General features: G+C 39.4%; 1 protein-coding gene across 7 annotated transcripts; it reads right to left on the bottom strand.

Annotated features, from left to right (window-relative positions):
• Positions 1 to 40: 40 nt before the first annotated feature.
• LOC115209852 (2-acylglycerol O-acyltransferase 1-like) lies at positions 41 to 27,932 on the bottom strand. Of its 7 annotated transcripts, none has more exons than XM_029778423.2 (5): positions 27,680 to 27,932; positions 23,826 to 24,319; positions 14,709 to 14,883; positions 10,102 to 10,301; positions 41 to 1,116 (listed from the first exon to the last, which is right to left on the bottom strand). In XM_029778423.2, exons 2-5 carry the CDS (start codon positions 24,310 to 24,312, stop codon positions 962 to 964), a joined length of 1,017 nt encoding a protein of 338 aa, XP_029634283.1. In that variant the 5' UTR covers positions 24,313 to 24,319; positions 27,680 to 27,932; the 3' UTR covers positions 41 to 961. The 7 variants fall into 7 exon arrangements, with proteins under 7 accessions (XP_029634283.1, XP_029634279.1, XP_036356899.1 ...); XM_029778419.2 differs by having other exon boundaries at positions 27,565 to 27,687; XM_036501006.1 differs by lacking the exon at positions 27,680 to 27,932 and adding an exon at positions 27,365 to 27,402.
• Positions 27,933 to 27,945: the final 13 nt, after the last annotated feature.

Consider the following 27,945-nt stretch of genomic DNA (forward strand, 5'->3'; position numbering starts at 1 on the left):
ACCTCTGTATCTGCTTGAAACTACAATTTGAAGACTTTTATTGTATTAATCATAATCAAGTCAGTCCTGATTTTAGCATACCCTTTGGTCTGGTGTGAATTTGTAAAAAAAACAAAACAATTTGAAAACAGTTGAAGACACAACATTTGTTTATCATGGAAACAAAATTATTGCATGCATGAAGCTGTTATATAAATTTAGATATAAGAGAAACATCCTATAAAAGAATCACGGAGATATATAAAGTAAATGCTTAGCTTGGAATCAATACAGTAAACAGATGAGACTTTAATTTGATTCTAACATGGGGAGGATGCTGTCTATTGTAAACAGCATTGAAAAATAAATCTGGTATTTTTATCTGACAGGTAGATAAATAAAAACATGGAGTTAAATGTCTTACTCAAATATCGAACAGAATGGTTGTGACATTGACTCTGGCAGTATTTGAATTCAGAACTTAAATACAGCAAAGCATTTAGCATACCCTCTAAACAGATTCAGTTTAAGAGATGGACACACTGAGTCACTGCCCATGACTCCAATGCTAATCAATGAATGCTGCAATTTTCTGTGGCAATGCACTCTGGTACTTGTGGATTGCTTTACCCAGGGCTCTATAAGGCTGTCAAGGGCAGGTTGTCCCTACCATTTCTAATTCCCCACCATCTTTTCTTATTTTCTATTCTTCTTGAACAAATAAACAAAATGTGAAAAAAATGTGATTAACAAAAGAAAGAATATACAAATCCAAAATCTTGCTAAAACTATGAACTGGTTAAATTATTTATTTCCATTGTACTGATGAAGACCAAAATGATGAAATTCTAAACTGAAGAATCAGCAAAGAGCTAAATAAATTTATACAGACAATGGAAGAAAATAACTGACCCAAGAAATTGTAACAAAGAAAAAAATAGAAAAATATATAAAGAATTCTGATTTTGAAGATGTAAAAAGGTTATTCAAAGATCAAGTGATTCATCTCGTCAATGCCATATTTGCCCTTATATTCTTCAAAAAGTTCATACAGACTGTTCAGATAAATCTTGTGGACTTCTTCAACCTGCTCTTTACTTGGATTTTCTATCAATGGAACTTCAATTGGTTTTCCAACTTGAAATGGAAAAAAAAAAAATAGAGGGTGAATGTATTAGAGAAAGAGAAAGAAGGTATAGAGTATATGAGGAGAGGACAATGGAAGGATGTGAAGAGAGGGAAGGGGGTGAGATAAGAAAGAGAAGAGAGTGGATAAGAATAGATGAGAGAAAGGAGAAAGAGAAGAGAGTGGATAAGAATAGATGAGAGAAAGGAGAAAGAGGAAAAGTGAGGAGAGAATGAAGGATGGAGGAAAATGAAAAGTTGAGAGAAAGAGAGAGAAAAAGTAAAAGTAAAGAGAGTGAATATAAAATGGAGAAAGACAGACAGATGTGAAAAGAAAGAAAGAAAGAAAGAAAGAGATGCATGAGTCAATGTTTATGGTGATTGGTGAGTAAATGTTCAATAAGCATAACAGCCATTTTGGCAGAAATGTGGGTCTGAGAGGTTTGTGTCTTGTTTATGATTAACCATGTGGTATTCTAAATTATTTTGGAACACCTCCCCTGCCACTCCATTCCTTTCCCCCATCTCTTTTTATTTAAACTCCTCACCGTTTCTTTTTGCTTTATTTAAGGTATTGGCTCTTTCTACCTTCTTTCCACATTCCTTATCTTCCTCTCTTCCACTTTGTTCACCTTGCACTCCTGACTTCTGACCTTTTCACCCTCCGACCCTCTACACCACACATACATATCATTCCATTCATTTCAGTTCTTTCTTCATTTTCCTCACCAAAATCCCAAACACCACCACCCCCTCTCTCTCTCTCTCTCTTGGGCATTCTCAGACCCACCCACCAGAACTATCATAACTACTTCGCAGTGGTTCTGATAAGTTTCAAGATAACTTCTTATTTATCGCTTTCCTTTGCCATATCCTTCCTCACAGTCCAGATAATCTAAGCTCACACAGCCTCAAAAGGAACTTCTGTGCTGTAGATGAATTTATGTTGCTTCATGGACTCTAAGCAAAGGACTTGATACCATGCTGGTTTGTATTTACATATGCATCATCATCATCATCATCATCATTGTTTAACATCCGCTTTCCATATAAGCATGGGTTGGACGATTTTGACTGAGGGCTGGCGAACCAGATGGCTGCAGCAGGCTCCAATCTTGATTTGGCAGAGTTTCTACAGCTGGGTGCCCTTCCTATCGCCAACCACTCCAAGAGTGTAGTGGGTGCTTTTTACGTGCCACCGGCACGGGGGCCAGTCAGGCGGTACTGGCAACGACCTTGCTCAAATCTTTTTACACATGCCACCAGCACAGGTACCACTAAGGCGACGTTGGTAATGATTCGAAAGCACATCCTCCCATAGAAACAACATATAACACACTTCCTAAAACATCAGACAGCATTTGTAAAAAGAAGTGTTCACTTTACTGGAGAAATAAGGAACAACTAATAAGTGACATTGATATGGTTCAAAATAGTTCATAATCACCTTGCAAAGTTAATGGATGATACAGTATGCCACCAAAAGGAACTGTCATATGCTACGGAAGATAAAAGATGAGCAGAAGATCAGAGTCATACAAATCCAAGCAAACTTGACTCAATGATGAAGCCAACAACCTAAGTGTCATACAACAACTCTCTCTCTCTCTCTCTCTCTCTCTCTCTCTCTCTCTCTCTCTCTCTCTCTCTCTCTCTCTCTCTTTCTCTTTCTCTCTCCCCCTTACACTAGGAAGAAGGGCAAGGACCCAAAACATCAGATTCTTTATTCCTTAGATTTTATTACCCTCTTATATCAAGTATTCACCACTAGTTCCTCACTTTTCACTTTTAAATTTGCTCTATAGAAAGCCTTGTCCCTGAATTTGCAGATAAGACATATTTAGAAATGAGAGTGTGTGCACACTTAAGTCAATAGTATACCTAATGACTACCTGACATATCAGCTTTTTGCAACTTTTCACATCATAAGTTAACAGCAGAAATTTTCAAACACTGTACTGTATATGGTCCACATATGTGTGCCATCTATGATAACCAAAGGTACCATGATTTTTTGAGGTCAATCAGAAAATGCCAAGAATTTTAGAAAACTTGAACATTTTTAAAGCACTGTACTATTGCATGAGTATTTCTTTGTGGTAAATAGCAATGCATTTAACCAGATCTAATTGAAACAATTTTAATACTCTATTCCCTGTGATATTATAAAACTTTTAAAAAGCTGCAGTACTATAAGGCTTAGTATATTATTCAGTGTATTGTACATTAAAAAGAGTTTTAAAAATTACTGCTTTATGTGGCTGCTAGAAATAGCAGCTAAATGTAACCTTCATAGTGAAAAAGTGAAAGTTATATTGGATAATGAAGTTCTAGAAGCAGTTAATTGGCAATCATTAGAGTATATTTGTTCATTCATTTATTTTTTTTTTCTATGTTAGTATGAGTTAGACAGGGAATTATTTCACATCATATTTTTTGCATATATAATATATTTAGGATTGCAGTATCCAATCAATCTTCCTTTTTAAAATGGGTGTAATTTCATTGGGAGAAAGATTCAGCTGTTGTTTCTAGTTTGTCAAATGACCATGTAGAAGCAAGTTCTATTATTGGTTTCTTTCAACACCAGTAAAAAGTATCAAATAATGTTCAAATTATTCTAGATTTTGCTTCAGTAGTAAAGGATTTCTCTTCCTTAGAGCCCATATATTAAAAAGTCCTCTACATACATTATTTCAGCTAAGTAGCTGACAACTAGAGTGTCTTAGATGTACGGTAGTAATGTGTGTGTGTGTGTGTGTGTGTGTGTGTGTGTCTTAGGGTGAAAGGCAGATTGTATAATGCCTGTGTGCAAACTGCCATGCTACATGAGCTGTGACTGTAGAGGACACATGAAGGCTTAAAAGAAATGAAGTTAGCATGTTCCACTGGATGTCCAATGTCAGCATGCATATACAACAGAGTTTAAGTGTCTTAAGAGAAAAATTGGGTATGAGAGGAATCAGATGTAGTGTGCAAGAAAGAAGACTGTGCTGGTAAGGTCATACGATGCATATGTATGAGGACAGCTGATCTCTAATTATGGAGAGAACCTGTTGAAGAGGTAGACAAAGGAGGAGGTGGGATGAAGTGGTGAACTCTGACCTTTGAATGTTGAGTCTCATGGAGGTGATGACAAGAGACCAAGATTTCTGGTGATTTGCTGTGCTTGAGAAGATATGTCAAGCTAAGCGAAATCATAGTCATTGCCAGTGCTGATGACACATAAAAGGCACCCAGTATACCCTGTAGAGTGGTTGGCATTAGGAAGGGCATCCAGGCATAGAAACCAAACCAAAACAGACAACTGAAGTGTGGTGCAGCTCTGGTCAAACCATCTAACCCATGCCAGCAAGGAGAATGGACGTTAAATGATGATGATGATGATATATAAATTTGTAATATAAAATATGAATTCAGAGAATTGTGTGGCTATCATAGAAAGCTCCTCTAATGGACTTGGCTAACAAACCACATGATAATCCAATACAGAGAAGTGTAATGCAGGATGTTCATGCAGCTGAAATCCTGAAGATCTAATCAGTGAAATTAACCATAAAAGTCATGAGGTAGAGAGGTGAATATATTTATTAAAACACTTGATATCCATAGGATTACAGCTGTTTTGCAGCCTTTTTCATGTAGCAGTAATTTCAGTGTGAAATAAATTATATTCAAATATTTGCCTTAAAGTGCATGCTACATATTCATCATCATCACCATCATTGTTTAACGTCCGTTTTCCATGCTAGCATGGGTTGGACAGTTCGACTGGGGTCTGGGAAGCCAGGAGGCTGCACCAGGCTCCAGTCTGATCTGGCAGTGTTTCTACAGCTGGATGCCCTTCCTAATGCCAACCACTCCGTGAGTGTAGTGGGTACTTTTTACGTGCCGCTGGCACAGGTGCCAGGGTAGGCTGGCAACGGCCACGATCGGTTGGTGCTTTTTACATGCCACCGGCATGGAAGCCAGTCAAGGCGGCGCTGGCATCGGCCACGTACAGCACAAATTAATGCAAATACAGAAAACTAGCTCATCACATCACCAGTACATCATGGTTACACCAATGATTCACCACTGTTGAATACTTTTCTCTGCTAATTTGTAATATAAGGAGTAACACTATCTTAGTTTTTCCCTGACATGTTCTTGAATGAAACAAAGGGTCTTATATAGGATTCACTATTTAACACACAAACACACACACACACAAGCAAGTACACATGTATGCACATACACGTGTGTGTGTGTATTTTGTCAAGTATATAAGTGAAAGGTAAATATTGGTGAAAAACTGATGAGCTGGTCCCTTCAAATGAAAACACCCTGTGGTTTTTGTTCCGAGTTGTGCAGATGGTCCCTTGTCACTCTTGTTATCCTACATGCAGCAAATCATTGTCAGCCCATAGGAAACTTATAAAAATAATAAATGAGTTTATTTTCTAGCTGAAAGAAAGGAAAACAAAATCCAGCCAGGTTAGCATTTTTACTTCCTCTCTCCTCCAGACATGCTGGCACACACACACACACGTGTGTATGTATAGGAGTGGCTGTGTGGTAAGTAGCTTGTTTACCAACCACATGGTTCCGGGTTCAGTCCCACTGCGTGGCACCTTGGGCAAGTGTCTTCTACTATAGCCTCGGGCCGACCAAAGCCTTGTGAGTGGATTTGGTAGATGGAAACTGAAAAGAAGCCCTTCGTATATATGTATATATATATATATATAAATATATATATATATATAGAGAGAGAGAGAGAGAGAGAGTATCACCACTAGAATACGAATAGCCTGGGCAAAGTTCAGAAAGCTCCTACCCCTACTGGCAACAAAAGGCCTCTCCCTCAGAGCGAAAGGTAGATTGTATGATGCATGTGTGCGAACTGACATGCTTCACGGTAATGAAACATGGGCTGTGACGGCAGAAGACATGCGTAGACTTGAAAGAAATGAAGCTAGCATGATCCGCTGGATGTGTAGTGTCAGTGTGCACGCAAGACAGAGTGTAAGCATCCTGAGAGAAATGCTGGATATAAGAAGCATCAGATGTGGTGTGCAAGAGCGACGCTTGCGATGGTATGGTCATGTGCTGCGGATGGATGAAGAGAGATGTGTGAAGAAGTGCCACTCCCAAACAGTTGAAGGTATCAGGGGGAGAGGTAGACCCAGGAAGACATGGGATGAGGTAGTCAAGCATGACCTCAGAGCATTGGGCCTCACTGAGGCAATGGCGAAGGACCGAGATCTCTGGAGATATGCTGTGACTACAAAGACCCGGCTGCTTTCTGCAGCAATTCCACATACCCCCTACCCATTCTAAGTACCCCCCCCATCCCAAAGTACCCTGGATCCCCAAAGTACCCCGATCCCAAAGTACCCCGGACCTCGTTGCCCCCGTGCCGCTGACACGTTAAAAGCTCGAACCGATCGTGACCGATGCCGGACCCTCCGGCCCCTGTGCAGGTGGCACGTAAAAAGCACCCAATCCACTCACGGAGTGGTTGGCGTTAGGAAGGGCATCCAGCCGTAGAAACTCTGCCAGATTCAGACTGGAGCCTGGAGCGGCCCCTGGCTTCCCAGACCCGGTCGAACCGTCCAACCCGTGCTAGCGCGGAAAGCGGACGTTAAACGATGATGATGATGATGATGATGATGATATGCGTGTGTGTGTTTGTGTATCTGTGTTTGTCCCCCTGGCATTGCTTGACAACCGATGCTGGTGTGTTTATGTCCCCGTTACTTAGCGGTTCGGCAAAAGACACCGATAGAATAAGTACTGGGCTTACAAAAGAATAAGTCCCGGGGTCGAGTTGCTCAATTAAAGGCGGTGCTCCAGCATGGTCGCAGTCAAATGACTGAAACAAGTAAAAGAGTAAAGAGTATATTTTGTGTGTGTGCATATGTGCAGGTGTTTGTTTACATTTGTGATTCTAACATTATTGTCACTTCCTCTGCCAACATATCATTCACTGGCTTTCTTAGATACTACAGTCCTAAATAAACTGTGTTCAAAAAATATGTGATGGCTATAAATGGAAAGGTGGAGGCGCAATGGCCCAGTGGTTAGGACAGTGGACTCGTGGTTGGAGGATCGTGGTTTCGATTCCCAGACCAGGCATTGTGTGTTTATTGAGCAAAAACACCTAAAAGCTCCACAAGGCTCCTGCAGGTGGTGGTGGCGACCCCTGTTGTACTCTTTCTTCCTGTTTCTTGAGTAACACTGCGATCAACTGGCATCCCGTCCAGCTGGAGGGAACACATACGCCATAGAAATCAGGAAACCAGGCCTATGAGCCTGGCTAGGCTTGAAAAAGGCACATACATAAAATAAATAAATGGAAAGATTTCAATTATGGATCTACAAGATCAGGGATTACCAGTGACTAAACAGCAACAACAAATGTTTCAACTAGTTTACTTTGCAACTAGTCATCCTACTTAGGTCGAATCCCCCCACATCCCCCATCTATGTTACAGGCATGCTACCAATTTTCAGCTAGATTGAAGCAAACACTTTCAATACAATACTGTATTGAATGCTCTTACAGATAAGGACTTTTGAATCTAGGGAAGTATAAATCTGCATGATGTCACTATGTCACATAAGTAATATTCACAGAACATAAGGACAAGTCAGATGTAAACTATCTGCAGCACTTAAGAGATGCTTAATGTTGTCTTTTTTCAAAGATTTCGATCAGTTTTAGGCCCCGCTTTGTGCAACAACCACCCATTTTTAACAATCAGGCTTGGATGCTAATGTTCACTAGAACAATGGATGTAAGAGTGGCTGTGTGGTAAGTAGCTTGCTTACCAACCACATGGTTCTGGGTTCAGTCCCACTGCATGGCACCTTGGGCAAGTGTCTTCTACTATAGCCTCGGGCCGACCAAAGCCTTGTGAGTGGATTTGGTAGACGGAAACTGAAAGAAGCCTGTCGTATATATGTATATATGTATGTATGTGTGTGTATATGTTTGTGTGTCTGTATTTGTCCCCCCAACATCGCTTGACAACCGATGCTGGTTTGTTTACATCCCCGTAACTTAGTGGTTCAGCAAAAGAGACCAATAGAATAAGTACAAGGCTTACTAAGAATAAGTCCTGGGGTCGATTTGCTCGACTAAAGGTGGTGCTCCAGCATGGCCTCAGTCAAATGACTGAAAAAAGTAAAAGAATAGTGTCTACAAGATGCATTCCAGAAATATTGAGACTTTTTCGGGAGAAGCATTTAATTTCAAAGAAGCACAAAACTCTAATCTATACATATAAAGCTGAAGTTGTGTGTGTGGCAGGTTTGGTAGCCTTTAACTAACACTATCTCCTCCGAGACCCTGCAGCACAAGTTGATCAAAATTGAGAGTATGATAGAAGAAGGCTTGCTCTTCATTCCATAGAAGAAAAAATTCAAATCGGACCATGTTAACACCCAAAATTATTTACATCAAAAAGGTGCTCTGTTTCTATGAAAATCCCTATTTTTTACGATTTTTTGACTGCTGTGTCGCCATTTTTCGGTGTATTTCAACCAGAAAAATGTTCACTTAAAGAGAATAACAAGCTACATGATGCAAAATTTTTACTTTTCAAAAAAGATTGAAACTATGTCAAACTAAAAACAAAAAAACAAAACCCGAGCAACGCCGGGCTATACAGCTAGTTGTCTTTAAAGTAGAAACCTTTGACTTCAGTGCACTTGTTGTAGCACTCCATCCATTTTGTGAAAGTTCCATGAAACCCCTCCAAAGTGAAGGCATCCAGGACTCTTTTCCCAGCTTCCTTCATCTTCACTTTCAGCTTAGGGAACAACCAAAAGTCACCAGGAGCAAAGTATGGACTGTAAGGAGTGTGAGAGACAGTTTTGATGCCCATCTCTGTCAAGTAGTTGGTTGCCAGGATGGAATTGTAGACTGCTGCATTGTCCTGGTGCAAGTGATTACGCCTTTTGTGGTGAAATCTCTTCCTCAACTCACTCAAAACTTCCGCTAAATACTCTTTGTTGATTGTATGGCCAGAGGGATGTAGGTGATGCCCTTGCTCGAAAAAATGAGAATCATCATGAGTTTTCTAGTGGATTTGGCTTTGCCTAGATTCCTGTGCCAGTGAAAAATAGATGATTGGTACATACAAGCTAATCCATCGGCAGTCTGGAGCGTATCATAAGTTTTTGTAGCATTTTTTTCCCAGCTTAACACAAAACTTTATTGCACAGCAAGCATCCAAATTGTCTTCACATCCCAACTGTGTTCTGTGAACAAGTCAGCTGCATCAAGCAGTGTTTAGTAGGGCATGTTCAAAGTGTTGTTACAGCCATTTCCTTCAATCTGGAATAACAAAAGTTGGCAGATTACCTTTTTAGATGTAATGTAAAGGCAGTGAGCTGGGAGAAATGTTAGCACACCGGACGAAATGCTTAGCGGTATTTCGTCTGCCGTTACATTCTGAGTTCAAATTCTGCCAAGGTCGACTTTGCCTTTCATCCTTTCAGGGTCAATAAATTAAGTACCAGTTACACATTGATGTCGATGTAATCGACTTAATCCCTTTGTCTGTCCTTGTTTGTCCCCTCTATGTTTAGCCCCTTGTGGGCAATAAAGAAAGAAGATTACCTTATTAGATGTATAGTAATGATATACTAAAATTACAATAACCCAGGACAGCTATAACTGTCTCTCTTAAAAAAAAGTCTCAAACCTTCTGGAATGTACCTCGTATACCATTCGATTAACTGTATGTAAGGCAAGATATACAACATAAAAGGACAATGGCCAATAGCCAAGGGCTATTTCCTTTTTAGAGGAGTGGAAGGAGAAAGATGAGATGAAGGAGGTGCAGGATGAGGGAAGAAGAAGAAGAAGAAGAAGAAGAAGAAGAAGAAGAAGAAGAAGAAGAAGAAGAAGAAGAAGAAGAAGAAGAAGGTGGTAGTGGTGGTGGTGGTGGTGGTGGTGGTGGTTTTGGTGGTGGTAGTGATGATGACAATGACGATGATGATCCTTACCAACAGTATTGATGGGTTTCCGAAATGGCACAATTCCAAATGTGTAGTTAAAAATACCCCTTCCATGGAAGATTACTGGTGAAAAACCAATAAATTTTGTGAATTTCATTTGGAACCACTTCAGCCACTGTCGTTTTTCAGAACTCAGCTGCAGAAAAAGATCATTCTCTCCAAAAGAGTATACTGGGATCAGAGGGGTTCTGTTTAAAAGAGAAACAGGAAAACATAACCATATTTTTTTGAGAATGTACAGCTCATTTTATTCTTTATAACATTTTCTTCCCTGGGACCCCATCATTGACCTTTGACCCGGCAGGCAAACTGCCTTCAAGAGATTTAATCAATTTTGTCAAACCTTGTCATTTAATCTGATACTATATGACTTATGTGGAGGCGTAATGGCCCAGTGGTTAGGGCAGTGGACTCGCAGTCGGAGGATCGCGGTTTTGATTCCCAGACCGGGTGTTGTGTGTGTTTATTGAGTGAAAACACCTAAAAGCTCCACAAGGCTCCAGTAGAGGGTGGTGGCGACCCCTGTTGTAGTCTTTCGCCACAACTTTCCCTCACTCTCACTTCCTGTTTCTCCAGTAACGCTGCGATGGACTGGTGTCCCGTCCAGCTGGGGGGAACACATACGCCACAGAAACCGGGAAACCAGACCCATGAGCTGGACTAGGCTTGAAAAGGGCAACAAAAAGAAAAAAAATATGACATATCCCTTTGGAGTTACTTCCTATCCATGAACATAAACACCACTTTGTATTTACACTGGTAAACACACACATGTACATACATACATATATTGGGTTGTCCGGAAAGTACGTGCCAATTTTAAAAGCAAAGAAAAGGGTCAATAAATACTTGCCATTACATTTTTAATCAACCAAATATGGACCATTTTGTTGCACAATGCATCTCCATCTTTCCTTTAACTTGAAAATACCCTCTTCCCAGAATTGCAGTGGTTTCATGGCAAAGAATTCATGAAGCTATCTTTTTACGTCATCCAAGGAATTGAAATTTTTACCATTAAGACTATTCTGCAGAGATCTGAATAAGTGGAAATCCAAAGGAACAATATCTGGTGAATATGGAGGGTGGGGTAACACATCCCAGCCAAGCTGCAGCAATTTTTGTCTGGTTTCCAAATCATCAAGTGCCAAAAATGAACTTTCTTATCTTCCATTTTAAAGGGTTACAGAATTAATACAGGTTATAGGAACATAAACCTTCTTCCACGAAAAGATAGCTTAAACTATGCTCTAAATGGAGGTGTAGTCAAATCCTATTTTGTGGACTCAACCATGTTCTAAAATAAGTCGAAAGGTAAGCTACTATAAATCGGCACGAACTTTTTGGACAACCCAATAGTATACAGGGGTGCAGACATGGCTGTGTGGCTTAGAAATTTGCTTCAGGACCATATAATTTCAGGTTCATGTCTTACTGCATGGCACTTGGGACAAGTATCTTCTATTATGGCCAAGGACTGACCAATGCCTTATGAGTGGAATTAGCAGATGAAAACTGTTTGGAAGCCCATCATTTATATACATACATGCATGCATATAGCTGTGTGGTAAGAAGCTTGCTTACCAACCACATGGTTCCGGATTCAGTCCCACTGCATGGCACCTTGGGCAAGTGTCTTCTACTACTGCCTCTATAGAGTGGATTTGGTAGACAGGAACTGAAAGAAGCCCATTGTATATGTATATGTATATATTTATGTGAGTGTGTCTTTGCGTCTGTGTTTGTCTCCCAACAATCGCTTGACAACCAATGTTGGTATGTTTACGTCCCAATAACTTAGCAGTTCAGCAAAAGAGAGCGATAGAATAAGTACTAAGCTTACAAAAAATAAGTCCTGGGGTTGATTTGTTTAACTAAAAAATTCTTTAAGGTGGTGCTCCAGCATGGCCACAGCCAAATGACTGAAACAAGTAAAAGAATAAAAGAATATGTGCATGTATGTATGTATGTATGTATGTATGTATGTATATATATATAATATATATATATAATATATATATATATTATATATATATATATATATATATATACAATGCGCTTCTTTCAGTTTCTGTCTACCAAATCTATCTTTCTAATGGCTTAGTAGATGGAAATATTAAGCATTTCTCAAGGTATCTAAAATTAGTGGAAGAAGGGATCAAGTTATCCTCAAACAAGAGAATTTTCCTGAATCCTTACCATAAAATAGGCGCCATTAGAAGCAGCCAAGGTTTAAGAGGTTAGGGCCTCCATTGGTTAAGGCTCCATTCATTTGCATATGCATGTGTGCACTTGGGCAAGATTTTTTGAGAAAGACTGCCAGTTATCCATGCCACTAATGCTTATCCCAGGAAAAAAAAAAGAAACACAATTGATAAAAGTAAAAAGAAGAAAGAAAAAGAGAAAAAAAGAAAGAAAAACCAAAATAATTCACCACCTCAGATTGAAAAGTTGGGGTCACTGGGAAACCTGACTAATGGCTATTGAGGCACACCAGCACACTTGCAACATTGCTGTGAGTGATGGCAAGGCTGATGTGCTGGGACAGCCAAGCGCCCTCTTGAGCCTCACCAGTTACCTCTGCAAGGCGAGTTGCCAGTGAAGACAGGAATCTCGCAGTTAGTGGTCCGACCCCACCAAACATTTCGAACGCCACAGGATGGAAAATGTAGTTGGTCGACAGATCACGGTATTTCAGGATTTTGTTCTGCTCAGCTGCAGAAGCTGTGGATCTCGGCCTGGCCACAACATCCAGGATGTGCGAAGAAGCAAAGGAGTCGCTGTGACATCCCAGACAAGGCATCTGCCTCGCAACCAAGGGCACAGATGGTTCCAAGATGGAGGGAATATTTGCCAGGCCAAGCTCCTCTTGAGTATCAGGTTCAACTCTGTATGACACATGAAGCGACGAGCATTCATGCGGAGAGAAAGGCCATGGAGGCCTAGGGAGTTGAGGAGCCTGCAACAATGACAGATCAAACTTGTGCATACGTCAGCTCCCACTCTGAGGGCAATGGAGACACGAAGTTCGTCCAAGCTGAGTAAGCCACCAACATTAGCCACAGGGATGGCATCAATCTAGTCACCTGAGTATCTGGCACTAGCAGACAGTAAGCAGCACCTTGAAAACTGGTCCGACTGGATGAAGGAGTCGAAGGTGGCTTTCAAAATTATGTTGTCCCAAGATCTCTGACTCCGACAGTCCTCCACCCTCTCAGGAGTAGATAAGCCCAATTCCCTCCAGTATTGGAGAACTTCATCCAGCTCCCTATTGGAACTGGTCCATGTTGGAGAGGAGAGGATGCTGCTCACCAGGGTGGTGCAGGCGGTAAACACTGTGAAGGCAATAAAGTTAGCAGAATTAATTGTTAAAATATAAAAAGCTACAATGATGGGGAGGGCACACGCACACATAAAACGAACGAATACTGATGCAACACTCTTGTCAAAACTTTAATAAAATGCAAGCATAACATTCCAAAATAAAGTAAATAGACACCACAAAACAGTTCCATCAATCCACTCCTTGGGATTGGTCGACTTCGATAGGATTTGAACTCAGAGTCTAAAGAGTCAGAACAAATAAATCAAAGCATTCTATTCAATTCTCTAAAGGTTATCAATTCGCTGCCTTGTTAAGCTAGACAACAGATTAAGTCTATTACCCCAAGACATGAACGATCCTTGCAAACTTCTAAACAGTTTTTATGTAGCAAATTTCACTCACAAAGCATTATATGATTCGGTGCTATGACAAAAGATACTTATCCAAAGTAGACGCGATAACATTGTAGGAAAAACGTCGGCAACTCGACGAACTGAGAATGTAAACAAATAGGGTGAGGTATTTGGGATGGTTTTGCGATATATGTTGAAAAGCTCGAGCAAGTAAACTTGGTTCAAGGGAGACAACTTTAAACATCACTAAAGTAAACTTAGTGACAAGTTTGCAATAATGTTGATGGTTTTACGATGGGATGCTGTTGTTTAAACCTGAGGTCTTCCTTGATCGAACAAACCTATATACCAGTGCTCCGCAACCTGTATTCCGCGACACACTGGTGTACCATGAGATGATGCTAGTTATGTCTCAGTGTAACCTGAATATAATTTTTTCCCCCTGTATTTTTAGTCCAGGTGTACCGCAGAATTTTGAAAGGAACGTAAGTGTACCGCAAATGAAAAAGGTTACGGGGCACTGCTATATACTAAGGTGTTCTAGGCGTAACCTACCCTTTATCTTGAGAGAGAGAAGAGGAGAGAGACAGACAGACAGATTGACAAACAGAGAGGACTCATTAAATAAGATAGTCCTGAATAAAAGACAGGTTCGTCATAACTGGATTGCTTTTGATCATAAGTTTGCTTGATCAGTGCTGACCAATGGTTAAACAACAGCATTCATTCTGAAGTAAGAGTGCAGCCTGTCTTTGACTCAGTCACTCAAAATTCAAGGGGATTTATGTACCTTGGTTACAAGTATATTAATTAGTGTAGTTGTAGGATTTGATATTTTGACTCTCATATAGGTAAACCAACCCTTTACCCATATAACCATTCAACTGTCATACTATTAACTAAAAACATGAACTCACCCATGCTGGAGAGCTAGTTTGATAAATCCTTTCCGCTTTTTGATTTTTAGTTTGAATTTTCCTGGGTTTGCTTCAATGGCTTCTACTGCTCCTCCGACAACAATAGTAATAAATTTACCTTTTTCCTTTTGATTTAGAAGCCAGTTCAGACTGTTCTTTGACACTGCACAACAACCTGAGATTAACAGAAATCAAGATTAATTAGAGCAATGAAAGTTTGAAATAAGTTTAGAGAGTTGTCATCTTTATTAGTATCCTTATAAGTATGTGGAAGAAATAGCAGGCAAATCTTTCCCAAATCACACCCTAAAATCTTTAAAAATCACTCTGTCTGTCTGCCTACATGCCTGCATGCCCATCCATCTGTCTGTCAGTCAAATCCATCCATTCATCTCTTCTGCTATATAAATACAAGTGCATATGGTTATGTATATGTGTTTTACCCTAAAAGGCACTGAAATGGTGCAGCATTGAGAAGAATGAAATTCATTTTCAAAATCTGCATCCCAACAACAATGTTTTCCATAAATAGTAATACAAAAATATAATTTGATAAAAGAAATGACTCAACTTTTAGATCACTAAATCTCTATTTATCCCCATCAACTTATCTCTCTACTCTTTACTCTTTTACTTGATTCAGTCATTTGACTGTGGCCATGCTGGAGTACTGCCTTTAGTCAAGCAAATCAACACCAGGACTTATTCTTTGTAAGCCTAGTAGTTATTCTATCGGTCTCTTTTGCTGAACCGCTAAGTTACGGGGACATAAACACACCAGCATCAGTTGTCAAGCAATGTTGGGAGGACAAACACAGACACACAAACATATACACATACAGATACATACATACATATATATATATTATATATATATATATATATATATATATATTATATATAATATATATATATATACATATATATGACGGGCTCCTTTCAGCTTCTGTCTACCAAATCCACTCACAAGGCTTTGGTTGGCCTGAGGCTTCCTTCGATTGGAAGAGAGCAGATTGGAACCTGTACCACACTGAATTACAGCACCCAAACTGGCATGAATTCTACAACTCCGGAGATGTGAATACTATACTCCAGAGTATCCTGGACTCAATATGGGCAGCATGTGCAGCATCAGTGCCACATAAACAGAAAAATAAGAACCGCCCAAAAAGTGCAATTTGGGAAACTTCAGCAGTCCGACTTGCCAGGAAGGAACGTCGGACTGCTGAACGGGAATACAAGTTGCATAAATCAGACACCAACAGGAAAAAGCGGAATAAATCTTCCAACCATCTCAAGCAAGTGACAAAAAAAAAGCAGTGCTTGAATTTGAACAGTGCATAGCAGCCAATCCTGACAGCAAGGTTTTCTGGAAATATGTGCATTCGAAGCAGAGACCTCACTCTCCAGTGGGCCCTCTTCGCAACCCTCACACAAGCCAGATCACTGACGATCCCAAGGAATGCGCAGAACTCATTGCCGAGTGCTATGCAAGCATATTCACTGTTGAAAATCAAAATGTACCATCTTCACCATCTCTAACAGCAAATTCCATAACAACTATGGAATTTACACCTGCAATGCTGCGACGTCACCTTCAAAATAAGCGCAACTATGCCTCCCCTGGTCTTGATGGCATTACATACCTGCTTCTCAAACGTGGCAGGTACTTCCTTTTACACCAGCTTTCTATTTTTTTCCAGTACTGTCTCAACAATGGTGCTACTCTGGAGTAGTGGAAAACCACCAGTGTCATTCCTCTGTTCAAAAAGGGTGACCGCACATCACCTGTCAACTATCGCCCAGTCAGTCTCACTAGCTGTATTGCAAAACTGATGGAATCATGTGTCAGAGAAACACTTTGGAACCAACAGATACCAACAGAAAAGGCCTCTTTCTCTCTAATTTGTCTATCTCTTTCATTTTCTCATGGTAAACATTCTCACCCGCTTTAAAAGTATATCACTTACACTGAGCATGTGTGTGTGTGTGTGTGTGTGTGTGTGTGTGTGTGTTTGTCAGTGTCTGTGTGTATGTATGTGTGTAAGGCGTTTAATTAAGGTAAGAGAGTGATTCAAAAGATATATGTAAAAGATGATTCATTTTAATAGTATACTTTTCTGTTAGTAAATGTTGTTACGGAATGACCCGTCGTCGCCCGTCCCGAACGGCTCACACAAGTTCCGCCACGGAACCCAAAGAGGCGGAGAGAGGAGATACAGATAGATACTGCCACAACCTCAACAGCACAGAGATACAGAGGCACAACCCGAGATACAACCCAAAGAGGCAAGGCAACAACTGGCAACACTGGCTTATATTCAAACAACAGTTTATACGACAATCAATTGCTACACATCAAATACATTTAAGGCAAACAACAAATCAATACATCATACGGTATAACCACAGATCAAAGCATTTAACAACATGCATGTAACAATATAACAGTGTTCAGTAACGACACAACAAGTCCAGATCAAATAATGTTCACGATATGTCACAGTCCAATCAGAACACTTCGATACATTATACAATGTTCGTATCACAACAATTCACGTTACAATTCAACAAGTCCTTTACTCAATTCACAATGTTCTTTATCGACTACATCGACAGAGTCCTTCTTTTTCTCTCTTCCTTCTCTTTTACAGTCTCTTTACCTCGTGACACATATCAATGCACAAAACACATACCTTAATTCCTAACTGAATCGCCAGTGTCCCATTCTGCACTCATCTCTTAATACTGCTAAATCCTCTGAATACTCTGCTAATTCCCCTCTGTGCATATTCCAATCACTTGCTCCTAGGCCTCCTCGCATCCCAGCTCGCTCCCAGGAATTCCAACGCTTGCTCCTTAAATCCAAGGTTCCATCCACTCGCTCTGACCTCCAGAGTCCGTCTGTCTTCTTCGAGGACCGGCCAGCGACTGCCAGATCCGTCTGTGTTCTTCGACGACCGCTCAACGACCGCCCTTCTTGACAACCAACTGCGAACTACCAGACCTCACTTCGTCTCTGTCCTTCTTCCACTCCCCTCATCTCCCTCTGTCTATATCGCTCTTACCCTTTCTATTTGCTATCTGATTCCTTACTCTATCTATATCGCCTGCTGTCTCTTAGCCTCTCCATCCGTCCCTTACGGCTTATACTCTATCTCTATTTGCTCTCAGCCCTTAATCTGTCCCTTTTCTTTCACATTCTCCTGACCCTTTTCTCAACCGCACGAGGTCACAGGTCCTTCCAAAACTCATCAGTCTCCCACTAAACAAAGAACCCGTCACATTTCACCAGACATCATGGTGCCATTATTCCTATGTGGGTCACCAGAAATGCACCTAGCCAACCGTAACAATATGTTTTTTCTCAGCTCTATATTTGAAAGATGAGGAATTATGTACATTATTTACATTTGACAGATATTTGTCCTCATCTTGTTCGTTAACACATACTCTCCAGCCTTCATCAGGTGTCTTGGAGAAATTTCAAACCTGAGTTCTCATTCTTAAAGTATTTTTCGATAATATTATTATTATTATTATTATATGTTTGACTTTTGCTTTATATTTGTACAAGTTGGCTCCAAGTTTCACCCGGAGACCTCAAGAGACAACGGGTTGGAAGTTCACGTTGTTGTTATGCCTAGTGTGCCATATATTTGGTTGTTTTTTGTGTTGTACTGGTGGATGTCTAAGAAAAAAAAAAAGTGTTTGTTTTAAACCTTGAGATTACATAGAAAGTATTTTGCGTAGGATATGAGCAGTTCCCATGAACACTATCTTTTGAATTTCTGCCATTTTGGGGTTTCCTTGTATCTGAGTTAGGTAGCTATCAGCCCCTTTTGCTATCATTCCCAGGGCACCTATGACAACAGGTATTGTTTTAGTCTTCAGGTTCCACATTTTGCTGATTTCTATTTCAAGATCTTTATATTTGCTCAGTTTTTGGTAGGTCTTGACAGATATGTTTATATCGATTGGGACAGTCATATCAATGAGGAGGCATGTTCTCTGTTTGAAGTCTTTCAATATGATGTCTGGCCTATTTGCATCTATCTTTCTGTCAGTTTGAATGGTGAAGTTCCAGAGGAGTGAGATGTGGTCATTTTCAAGCACTGGGGGGGAGGGGGGGTTGTGTTCCCACCAGTTTTTTTCATGGAGCAAATCCAGGTTTTTGCAGATTACCCAGTGAATATATTGTGCAGCACTATCGTGCCTGTTGAGATACTCTGTAGGCGCTAGAAGACTGCACTTGGAGACCACATGATCAATGGTTTCATTTTGTTGCAGGCATACACGACACGTTGGACTGCTGCTGATCTTTAATATGTTGGCCTGGTAGTTTCTTGTTGGTAGGCATTGATCTTGAGCTGCTATGATAAACCCCTCTGTTTCAGATTTTAAGCCAGAGGCCATTAGCCATTGATGGGTCAGGACTTTGTCAACATCTGCATTATTCGCTCTCTTTGGGTATTTGCCATAGAGAGGTTTTTCTTGCCATTTATCATTCAGAATATCTAAGGCCGCAGATTTAGCACGGGTTTTCATGCGCTTAGCTTTTTCTGTGCCTGTTTCTTGTATGTCTATCTCCAATTCCGAAATTTGTTGTATTCGGAATTCACTTAGATATTCCTTTGCCAGTTTTGTTACTGAGTATGATGCTTTCTTGTTTTCATGTTTTGAGACAAGTTTTAACATCCAGTCCTCAGAGTTTTTCAGGTAGGTGTCTAGGCCAATTGTAGCAATCTTCATTGTTATTGCCAGTTGTAAAAGTCCACGGCCTCCCTCTTTTCTTGGCAGATAAAGTCGTTCTGTATCTGCCTTAGGGTGGTGCATTCTATGCATTGTCAACAGTTTTCGTATTTTTCTGTCAAGATTACATATTTCAGTAATTGACCAGTTAACGATATTGAAACTGTAAGTCACGACTGGTATGGCTAATGCATTGATCGCTTCGATCCTGTTTCTCGCATTCAGCTCTGTCTTGAGTATTGCTCTTACTCTGCGATAACATTCTCTCCTGATCCTTTCCTTCATCTCTGAATGCCTTATTCCGTCTCCTACAATTACCCCTAGATACTTGTAGTTGTCCACTGGGTTTAATTCTTTTATGACATTCTGTTGGTCAAGGTTAATGTTAGATGTTTCTGTCATTTTTTCCTTTGATAAAGGTAGCTTTTGCACACTTATTATTATTATTATTATTATTATTATTATTATTATTATTATTATTATTATTCAGGGTGCTGCCTTGAATTGAACTCTTGGAGTTAGTAGCCCATGCTCTTAACCACTATGCCATGGTGGTTAAGAGCGTGGGCTACTAACCCCAAGATTCCGAGTTCAATTCCTGACAGTAACCTGAATAGTAATAATAATAATAACAATAAAACAACATCGAAAAATACCTTAGGAAGGAGAACCCAGATTCGAAATTTCTCCAAGACACCTGATGAAGGCTGGAGAGTATATCAACTGAAATGTTGTGTTAACAACAAACAAAATGAGGACAAATATCTGTCAAATATAAATAATGTAAATAATGTTTTTTCTCTCTCTCTCACACACACACATGGACTTGCTTGATGTGGAGTAGGGTTCGAAAGATTTAAATAATATTGTTTTTTTTTTGTACTTTTCTATTTTTCTCCATCTAGCACACATATTTTGTCTCTTCTTCCCAACCCTACATTAAACACTTCTCCCAGTCCTGCAACTCCATGGACCAGGACTGCATCAATTTGGAATCCACTTCCTTATACATACTTTTCTTGCAAGCACTGACCTATAAATGTTCAAACTGAACATCAACTGCATCCGTTTCACAAGTCTGAGACTGGTTACAAATGTTATGGGCACCATATTACCTTTTCTGATGAACTTCTACAAATATGCACGGATTTTTGTCAGTGAACAGGTCGCGATCTTAAAGCGACGAAAATATTTTGACAAATTAAACCTAAATGTTGAAGTGAATCGAACGGCTTTTGTGTGTTTCTTAAATGGCTTACAAACACCTTCCACGCTGCAAATGTTTTCGTTTCAGCACACGATCTCAGATCAAATCACTTGCTATAATTCTACAAATATCTAAAAATATAGGCTGAAGTATTATCTGCCTCTGGACTGAAAATCTGGTCTTTATGAAGCAATTTTGGCAAACTTGGATATATGAAGTCACCATGAGAGATCTTCATTGATCTCTCATGGTTAGGTGTCATTCAAGTGCTGAAAGGGCAAAGTACAAATTTGTTCACTTGGTATCCGTAAAAACCATGTCTTTGTGCTTTTAAGAATCATTCCTTTTGGTTGATGGAAGATGGTTAGAAGGATTCTGAAAAGTTAGCAGAAATCCTCTTTGCAAAGACATATAGGTTCTGTTGTAATACTGGAGGTGGGAAAGCTTGTAGTTTGTACAGTATTGTTTCATTTCCTTTTTGAAGATTGCTCCCAAAATTTCTGCTTATAAAGTCAGAGCAGTTCTGGCACAAAGCATTTAGGTTGCATGGAGATAATGCTTATGCGAAAAAGATAAGAAATGATAGTATCATCAGCACAGCAGAGTATTTTGTTTAGAATTGATTGCAACTAAATCATAAATGCACAGAATTAAGAATGGTGAATCACTGGTCTACACCAGAGTTTGACTCAGGGAAATCCCTCCTGGCACACAAGACAATAATGCAATTTGTCAGAAAGCCTCCAATTCTAGAGATATGTGACAAGTGTAGTGCATAGGTGAGCAACTGTGCTTGAAGATCTCATGCCATATAAGTCCAGAAGCTTTAATTACAGCTGTAATAGCACTGCTTTCACTAAAGTTCTCAAGGGTGAGAATAAAAAGGTATAAAGCCAAAAGCTCATTGTATAACTCTGGTTCTACTATATTCCAGCGGTCTCTGAAAAATGGGGAGAGAGAGAGAGAGAGAGGGAGAGAGAAAGAGAGAATTTCTTTATTCACCATAAGGTTGAGAAAAAGAGGGGACAATACAGGGACAGACAAAACAAACGTTGGGGGTCAGGGTATCGAATGAGACGAAACGTATGAATAAACAAACAATTAAAATATATACAATTAAATGAGAATGAGTGATTAACAAAAAATGAAGCGGAGGACGCGGTTGACCCCACAAACCACATACTCACACTGAAGACTTTGCTTTCTCCTTTTTTACATTCTCGATTAAACAGGTTCTTTCACTAGCAACATACTTGCTATAGATTTCCATCTTTTACGAAACACACTTTGCGACAGGCATTTCTTCTCCAGCCTTATTTTCTGTTTCATGTGGAAAACGAAAAAGTCGATTAGATCGAGACTGGAGATGAACATGCCTGTTGCAATTCCTTTCACTCTCGTCTTCCATACTACTTCTTTCACCACAGCAAATACCGAGAGAAAACAGGGAGGTCGGTGGAACTATCTTAATTACAGATTCGCTCGACAGTTGTACTCTTCTTGAATGCGACAGCAGGTGTTCGACATAAGCCCAGAATTCAGCCACCTTGGGGCATTGCGCAATCGCATGCAGGACAGTTTCACTGTCCCTCTCACATCTTGCACAAACCGGCGAAGGTGCACACTCATGTCTAAAGAGCTTATCTCAAACCGGTAAAGCTCCTCTGTAATATTGCCAGGCTAGGGACTTTTGGAAATTATCCATAGGCCCCGGACCGAATGTTCTTTGGAACAGGCTGGCCAGTTGATTTTCGTCGAAGCCCAGAGTTTCTCCCAGGACGTCGTCACACTTAAACTCTACTAACCCTCTATAGAAGAATGAGGTAGTACCCCCGCCACCGGCGTTGCCCAACTGGGAGAGAAGCACGAGTGCCTGATGGCACTCTGAGAGAGAAGCAAATGAAAGGATTGATTATAACAATTGTTTCCATGACTTTTAAGATGTCAGTTTATGTGCAGTTGGCAGAGGCTGCTGAGCAGGGAGAAGAGGCAGGAGTATAGAGACACATTGTAGCCCCTTTACAAAAGTTAGGATAGGTCCCTGTCAGATAAATTGAAGAGTTTACCAAGGATAAAACAATGTTCTTGGGCACTTTTGAAGGTAATGAAAAAGACATCATTTACAGGGTTAAAGTAATCAGAGAGTGTTTCATATGTAGAAATTGCAAATGTGACAAGATTGATACAATGGAGTAGTTTTATAGAGCTGATACAGTGCTGAGTTGGTGAAGTACAAGGTTAACATGGAGGCTTTTGCAGCAGGTGTGCTATTAAGAGAGCCCTCTTGGTTGAGGAATGGTGGCTAAAAGGCTTCTGAAAAGTTAGTAGAAACTCTCTTTGCAAAGACTTGTAGGCTCCACTGCAGTGGAAACTTGTTTATACTATGCACAAAGAAACATTTTGATTTTCCAAAAGTAGTTTTGCAGATATTGCACTGGTGGGTAAAAGCCACCAAGTAAGTTGTTTGTAGGTGTCATCCATTTCAGGCCCTTTCAGACAGATGAGGCTGATGTGGCTAATACTCAGCTTGCAGGTTATGATCCATAGATTCCTGGGAATGGTTCATAGGTTCAGTGTGGCTTGGTACTCTTGCCCTTATCTTGCCATACAGTGTTGTAGATTATTTGTATGAGTATCTCCAGAAGAAAGCTATAAAGCTATAAACCTTACATTTTTAAGTTACATTTTTATTAGTACAATTGCATCAACGAAAACTGAGTCTTTATGTTATATTTTTGGTCATACATCTGTTTAATTCCCATTCAACCTTCCTTAAACAACAGTTAGTTTTTATGGGATAAAATTAGAGCAATTATTTTTGTTCTGTACATCAGAAAATAAACTAGGTGAAACTTAATCTGTCTGCTGGTTTAATACTTCACTTGTCCCTTACAGACTTTCAGTAAAGTCAACTCTGTTGCAATAATTCAGATCAGATCTCAATTTCTTCCACACTTTCTCTTCAACCAGTCTTGGAGGCCCCGAAAAAGATTAAGGATACTACCCTTCTTCCTCTAAGTCACCAGAAAAAAAGGCATTTTTTTTTTATGAGGTGACAATTATTTTAACCAATATTGTATATTTATAAGCATTTAACATGGATTTTTCAATTCTCTAATGATTTTAAAAAACAGTAAAAGGGGGAAAAAGGTACTCACCAGAACTCATTAGATATTCTCTGAAGAATGGAAAGCGAAATTGTCCTGTTAATATACACAAATATTGATGCATTTTTGGGAACATTTGGTTGAAGCCTGTTGCATTTGTTGCAAAGTTTGCAAAGGCACCAGCACTCATAATTCCATGAGGATGGTAACCAACTATATAGTTCTTTGATGGATCTAGCTCTGCTGTCTTGATGAGCTTTATAGGAAAGTAATCAGCAAAGTATTTCCAAACAGGATTGTTAAATTGCCACAGAAGACGACGGCCTCCTTGCTCACATGTGTTGAAGTCATAGATGTACCACATTAAATAAGCCAGAGGTATGAAATAGTATTCAGTAAATAAGAGGTAGATGAAGACAGCAAGACTTCCAAAGCCCATACATAAGAAACATAGTGCCCACTGAAAGACACAAGCTGTCTGTATACGCCTTTCAAGAGGTATGAAAACTGGAGCAAATTCAAATCCTAATATCTTCATTGTTGGCCTAAAAACAATAAAATATCAAATATGTATCTCAACACAAAATTTATATTCACATGTATTCCAGGTGGCTAGAAAAAAATTCAAGACATCAGGAGGGAAAATTGTGTATAGTATAATGATAATAGTGTATTCGTTCTCTTGGAGAATAGAAAAACAAAAGAGACAGGGAAAAGTTACTACAAAGATTTGTTGAATGAGGAGAATGCATGGGAGAACAAGGGCCTACTTCAAGTAGAACCAACAAAGGGACCAACCACTGAGGTTGGCAACCACTCCTCAGACTTAGATTGTCTCATTCCACTGCCTTTCATCCTTTCGGGGTCGATAAATTAAGTACCAGTTACGCACTGGAGTCGATGTTATCGACTTAATCCTTTTGTCTGTCCTTGTTTGTCCCCTCTATGTTTAGCCCTTTGTGGGTAATAAAGATATAAGATTGTCTCATTCCACTATCATTGACGTACTTATTTACCCTCCTCTAATCCATGTAGTGTAAAACACCTTTCCAGGTCAATTCACTGAACATTATGACCAGTCATTCCTTTCCCAGAACCTCAGTCCTTGGGAATTGCCTTCCCTGCACGTGAAATCCTTTCCTCACAACAACAGCATCAATCTTGATTTAAGAAGGCCTGCAAATGCCATGTGTACTACTCTTACCTCCAAACCTAACCACTAAAATCCATTTCAAAAAGTCAGCATACACATTCATCAAATGAAAGACCATACTATACACTTTGGTGTAGGGTCATTTATTGAACGGTGCACAGTTGCAGTTTGGACAGGGTCATTTATTGAACGGTGCACAGTCGCAGTTTGGACAGGGTCATTTATTGAACGGTGCACAGTTGCAGTTTGGACAGGGTCATTTATTGAACGGTGCACAGTCGCAGTTTGGACAGGGTCATTTATTGAACGGTGCACAGTCGCAGTTTGGACAGGGTCATTTATTGAACGGTGCACAGTTGCAGTTTGGACAGGGTCATTTATTGAACGGTGCCCAGTTACAGTTTGAATATCACATTCCCTCCATTTCTCAATGTTACTATATGCCTAAAGGTTTTGGTGGAGGTCGAAATAGAGGCAGACAAACTTGATGAACTGGAATTGAGAGCGACAGCTGACCTTGTTGTGGGTCAAAAACCGTAACAACATCAAATAAAACCTTGTGCACAAGCCAAAAGAGCATTTACTCTCGACTTTCGAGAAACGCTGCCAAATCTTCCTCAAATTACATCATGCCGTTAAGAGAAAGACTATGTAGTCGGAGTGATCATGGGTAGAATACTTTTGGTCATTGGACTGTTTGATTCAGGGTTGACCTTGGGTTAAACAATAACAATAACAGAAGCAATGGGGGGAGCAGCTACACGATTTGCACGTATATTTAAAATGTATATGACCTTTACAGGATGTAATTATTGCAGTTTCAACAAACGAACTGAAATTCAGTTGCTTTTTCTACTAATTTCCTTTACGTGAAGTATCCGATTCAACAACTTAAATCAACTAAATGAATAAAGCACTGAAAATAAATTAAATTCTAATTGAAAACGACGTGTGTTGACTCACTAAACTGAACAGAATGACAGTCGGATTAAAAACAAAAACGTTATTTGCAAGAGAGAAAGCTGATCATCAGGCGATATGAGAGTATAGCGTACCGTTCTCACTTTCGCAAACTTTAAGTTTCCTTTCCGTTCCACAATTTTTAGCTTTCTTTTCAGTTTTGTGAATTAATATCAACAACAATAATATTCTAGTAATACGAATTTTCTACAATATTGAATAACAATATGGATCTTAAACAAAAGACGAAAATCCTGTCCACGTTGTTAAACATAAACAAAATTTCCTTCATTTTCGACTAATGCTTGATCATCAGGTTTATAAATCGAAATATTTTCATGCTAGGGAATTGCGAATCTATAAAATAATTACAGAACACAGTTGGTGATCCTATACAAACAGAAAGTTAAAGATCAGAGAAAACACCAGCGAAAGCAAGAGTAAATGAAATGTTGATGGAAAGTTCCTAGAAAAAGTAAGCACTGCTTTTGCGAAAGGGGTACGTTATAGTCCAAGATCGCCGATTATTACCTAAAGATTATTTACAAGCGATTCAAGTTAACAAATATAATAGATACTAGTACCTAATAAATACATGAAGTGGGTTAGCAAAAGATTTCGTCTAATCAGAAACAATTAATTTTATAAGACATGGTAGATATTAGAAGACTACCGAATTAGAGACACCTTTTTTGGCGATCCTTCGCATTCCAACCGTCAACTCAAAGGAAAATACAAACAGGAACCTGAATAACGGAATTTAATAGGAATACGATCAACTAGAAATAGTAGTCAAATCACAGCATACCGTCATAAAATAAGGAAGGACACTAACTAACGTCGTGCTGGCTTCTCTACATAGATGAAAAAGACAGGATAGTCACTAGTGGAATGTGTTTTTGATCATAAGCATGCTCGATCAGGGCTGAGGACAAATCACAAGAATGTTATTAAATTTCCTAAAGAGACACAGTTCTTTGAATATGTATTTTTAATAAGGTTTATTGCGTATAATATGCAATTGTATAAAATATATATCTAACAAAGGTGTTGTTTGATCCAATATAGTAGTAATTCCATCAGATTTTTTTATAAGCGACAAAACAAGAAACCCTGCATATGACTCTCGAAAACAATCTGCTACAGTCACTACTTTTGATTAATATGTATTTTATACAATTACATTTTGATACTTTTAAAAATATATATCAAATTTACATCTTCGAAACGTAACTGTTTGTTTCTTTGGAAAATATAATGTTGACTGTGTTTGAATTTTATTTTATTATCCTGTTGTATTTTCTCCGGTTTAGTTACGGATGGAAGAGTGGCTCCTTTTTTAGGACCTCCGTGATTGATGAGAGGAAGGGAGGAAGTTATCTTCAAGCAAAGGCTTGGCTTCAATGCTTTAACGAAATCCAAGAACTAAGTGGTGGTGGTGGTGGTGATAGTAAATCGCATTAAGCCAACCACCTACCTGTAATATGAAGGATTGCCCATTATCCGAGGTGTCCTTCTTTTCTAACACGATAGGATGTAATTTTTTGAAAAATTGGTTGTTATTTCTAACAGGTCGAGACACAACGTACAGGCTTCTTCTGAAATGTCATTTTTAATTTTAAAAATAAAAACGAGAGAAAATAAAGTTAACGGAAAAGGTTAACAGTCTTTACTTACCTAAGTATAGTTTTCCTACCCCCCGCGGACACAAAAGCTGAAATAACGGATAAATGACGACAAGAGAAGGGGGGAAATGAACGACAAATAAATCAAATCGGATTATTTAACTTACTATTTGACATATATTATACACACATCGGGCTTCGTTTACAATTTAGACACAAGATAGTACAAAGTATAAACTATCACTAGCTAAATGGCATATATTTCTGTTCTAAATAGCTTTATCACAAAAGTGTTTACATTTCACCCCACTTAAGTCAACACATCTATTACTTAGTAAAACTGGTAACGGTGAACTATTAACCACTGTATAGGCGCCGGTTCAGTCCCACTGCATGTCACCTTGGGCAAGTGTCTTCCACTATAACATCAGGC

The sequence above is a fragment of the Octopus sinensis genome, linkage group LG3, assembly GCF_006345805.1.
Source record: "Octopus sinensis linkage group LG3, ASM634580v1, whole genome shotgun sequence".
Lineage (NCBI taxonomy): Eukaryota > Metazoa > Mollusca > Cephalopoda > Octopoda > Octopodidae > Octopus > Octopus sinensis.

Excerpts from the sequence above, each read along its gene's own strand:
- LOC115209852 (XM_036501006.1), bottom strand. The coding sequence starts at position 27,387 with ATGGGCAATCCTTCATATTACAG. Across the intron at positions 24,320-27,364 it reads GGCAATCCTTCATATTACAG|GCCAACAATGAAGATATTAG; the intron begins GTAGGTGGTTGG and ends TATTGTTTTTAG. Across the intron at positions 1,117-10,101 it reads GAAACCCATCAATACTGTTG|TTGGAAAACCAATTGAAGTT; the intron begins GTAAGGATCATC and ends TTCCATTTCAAG.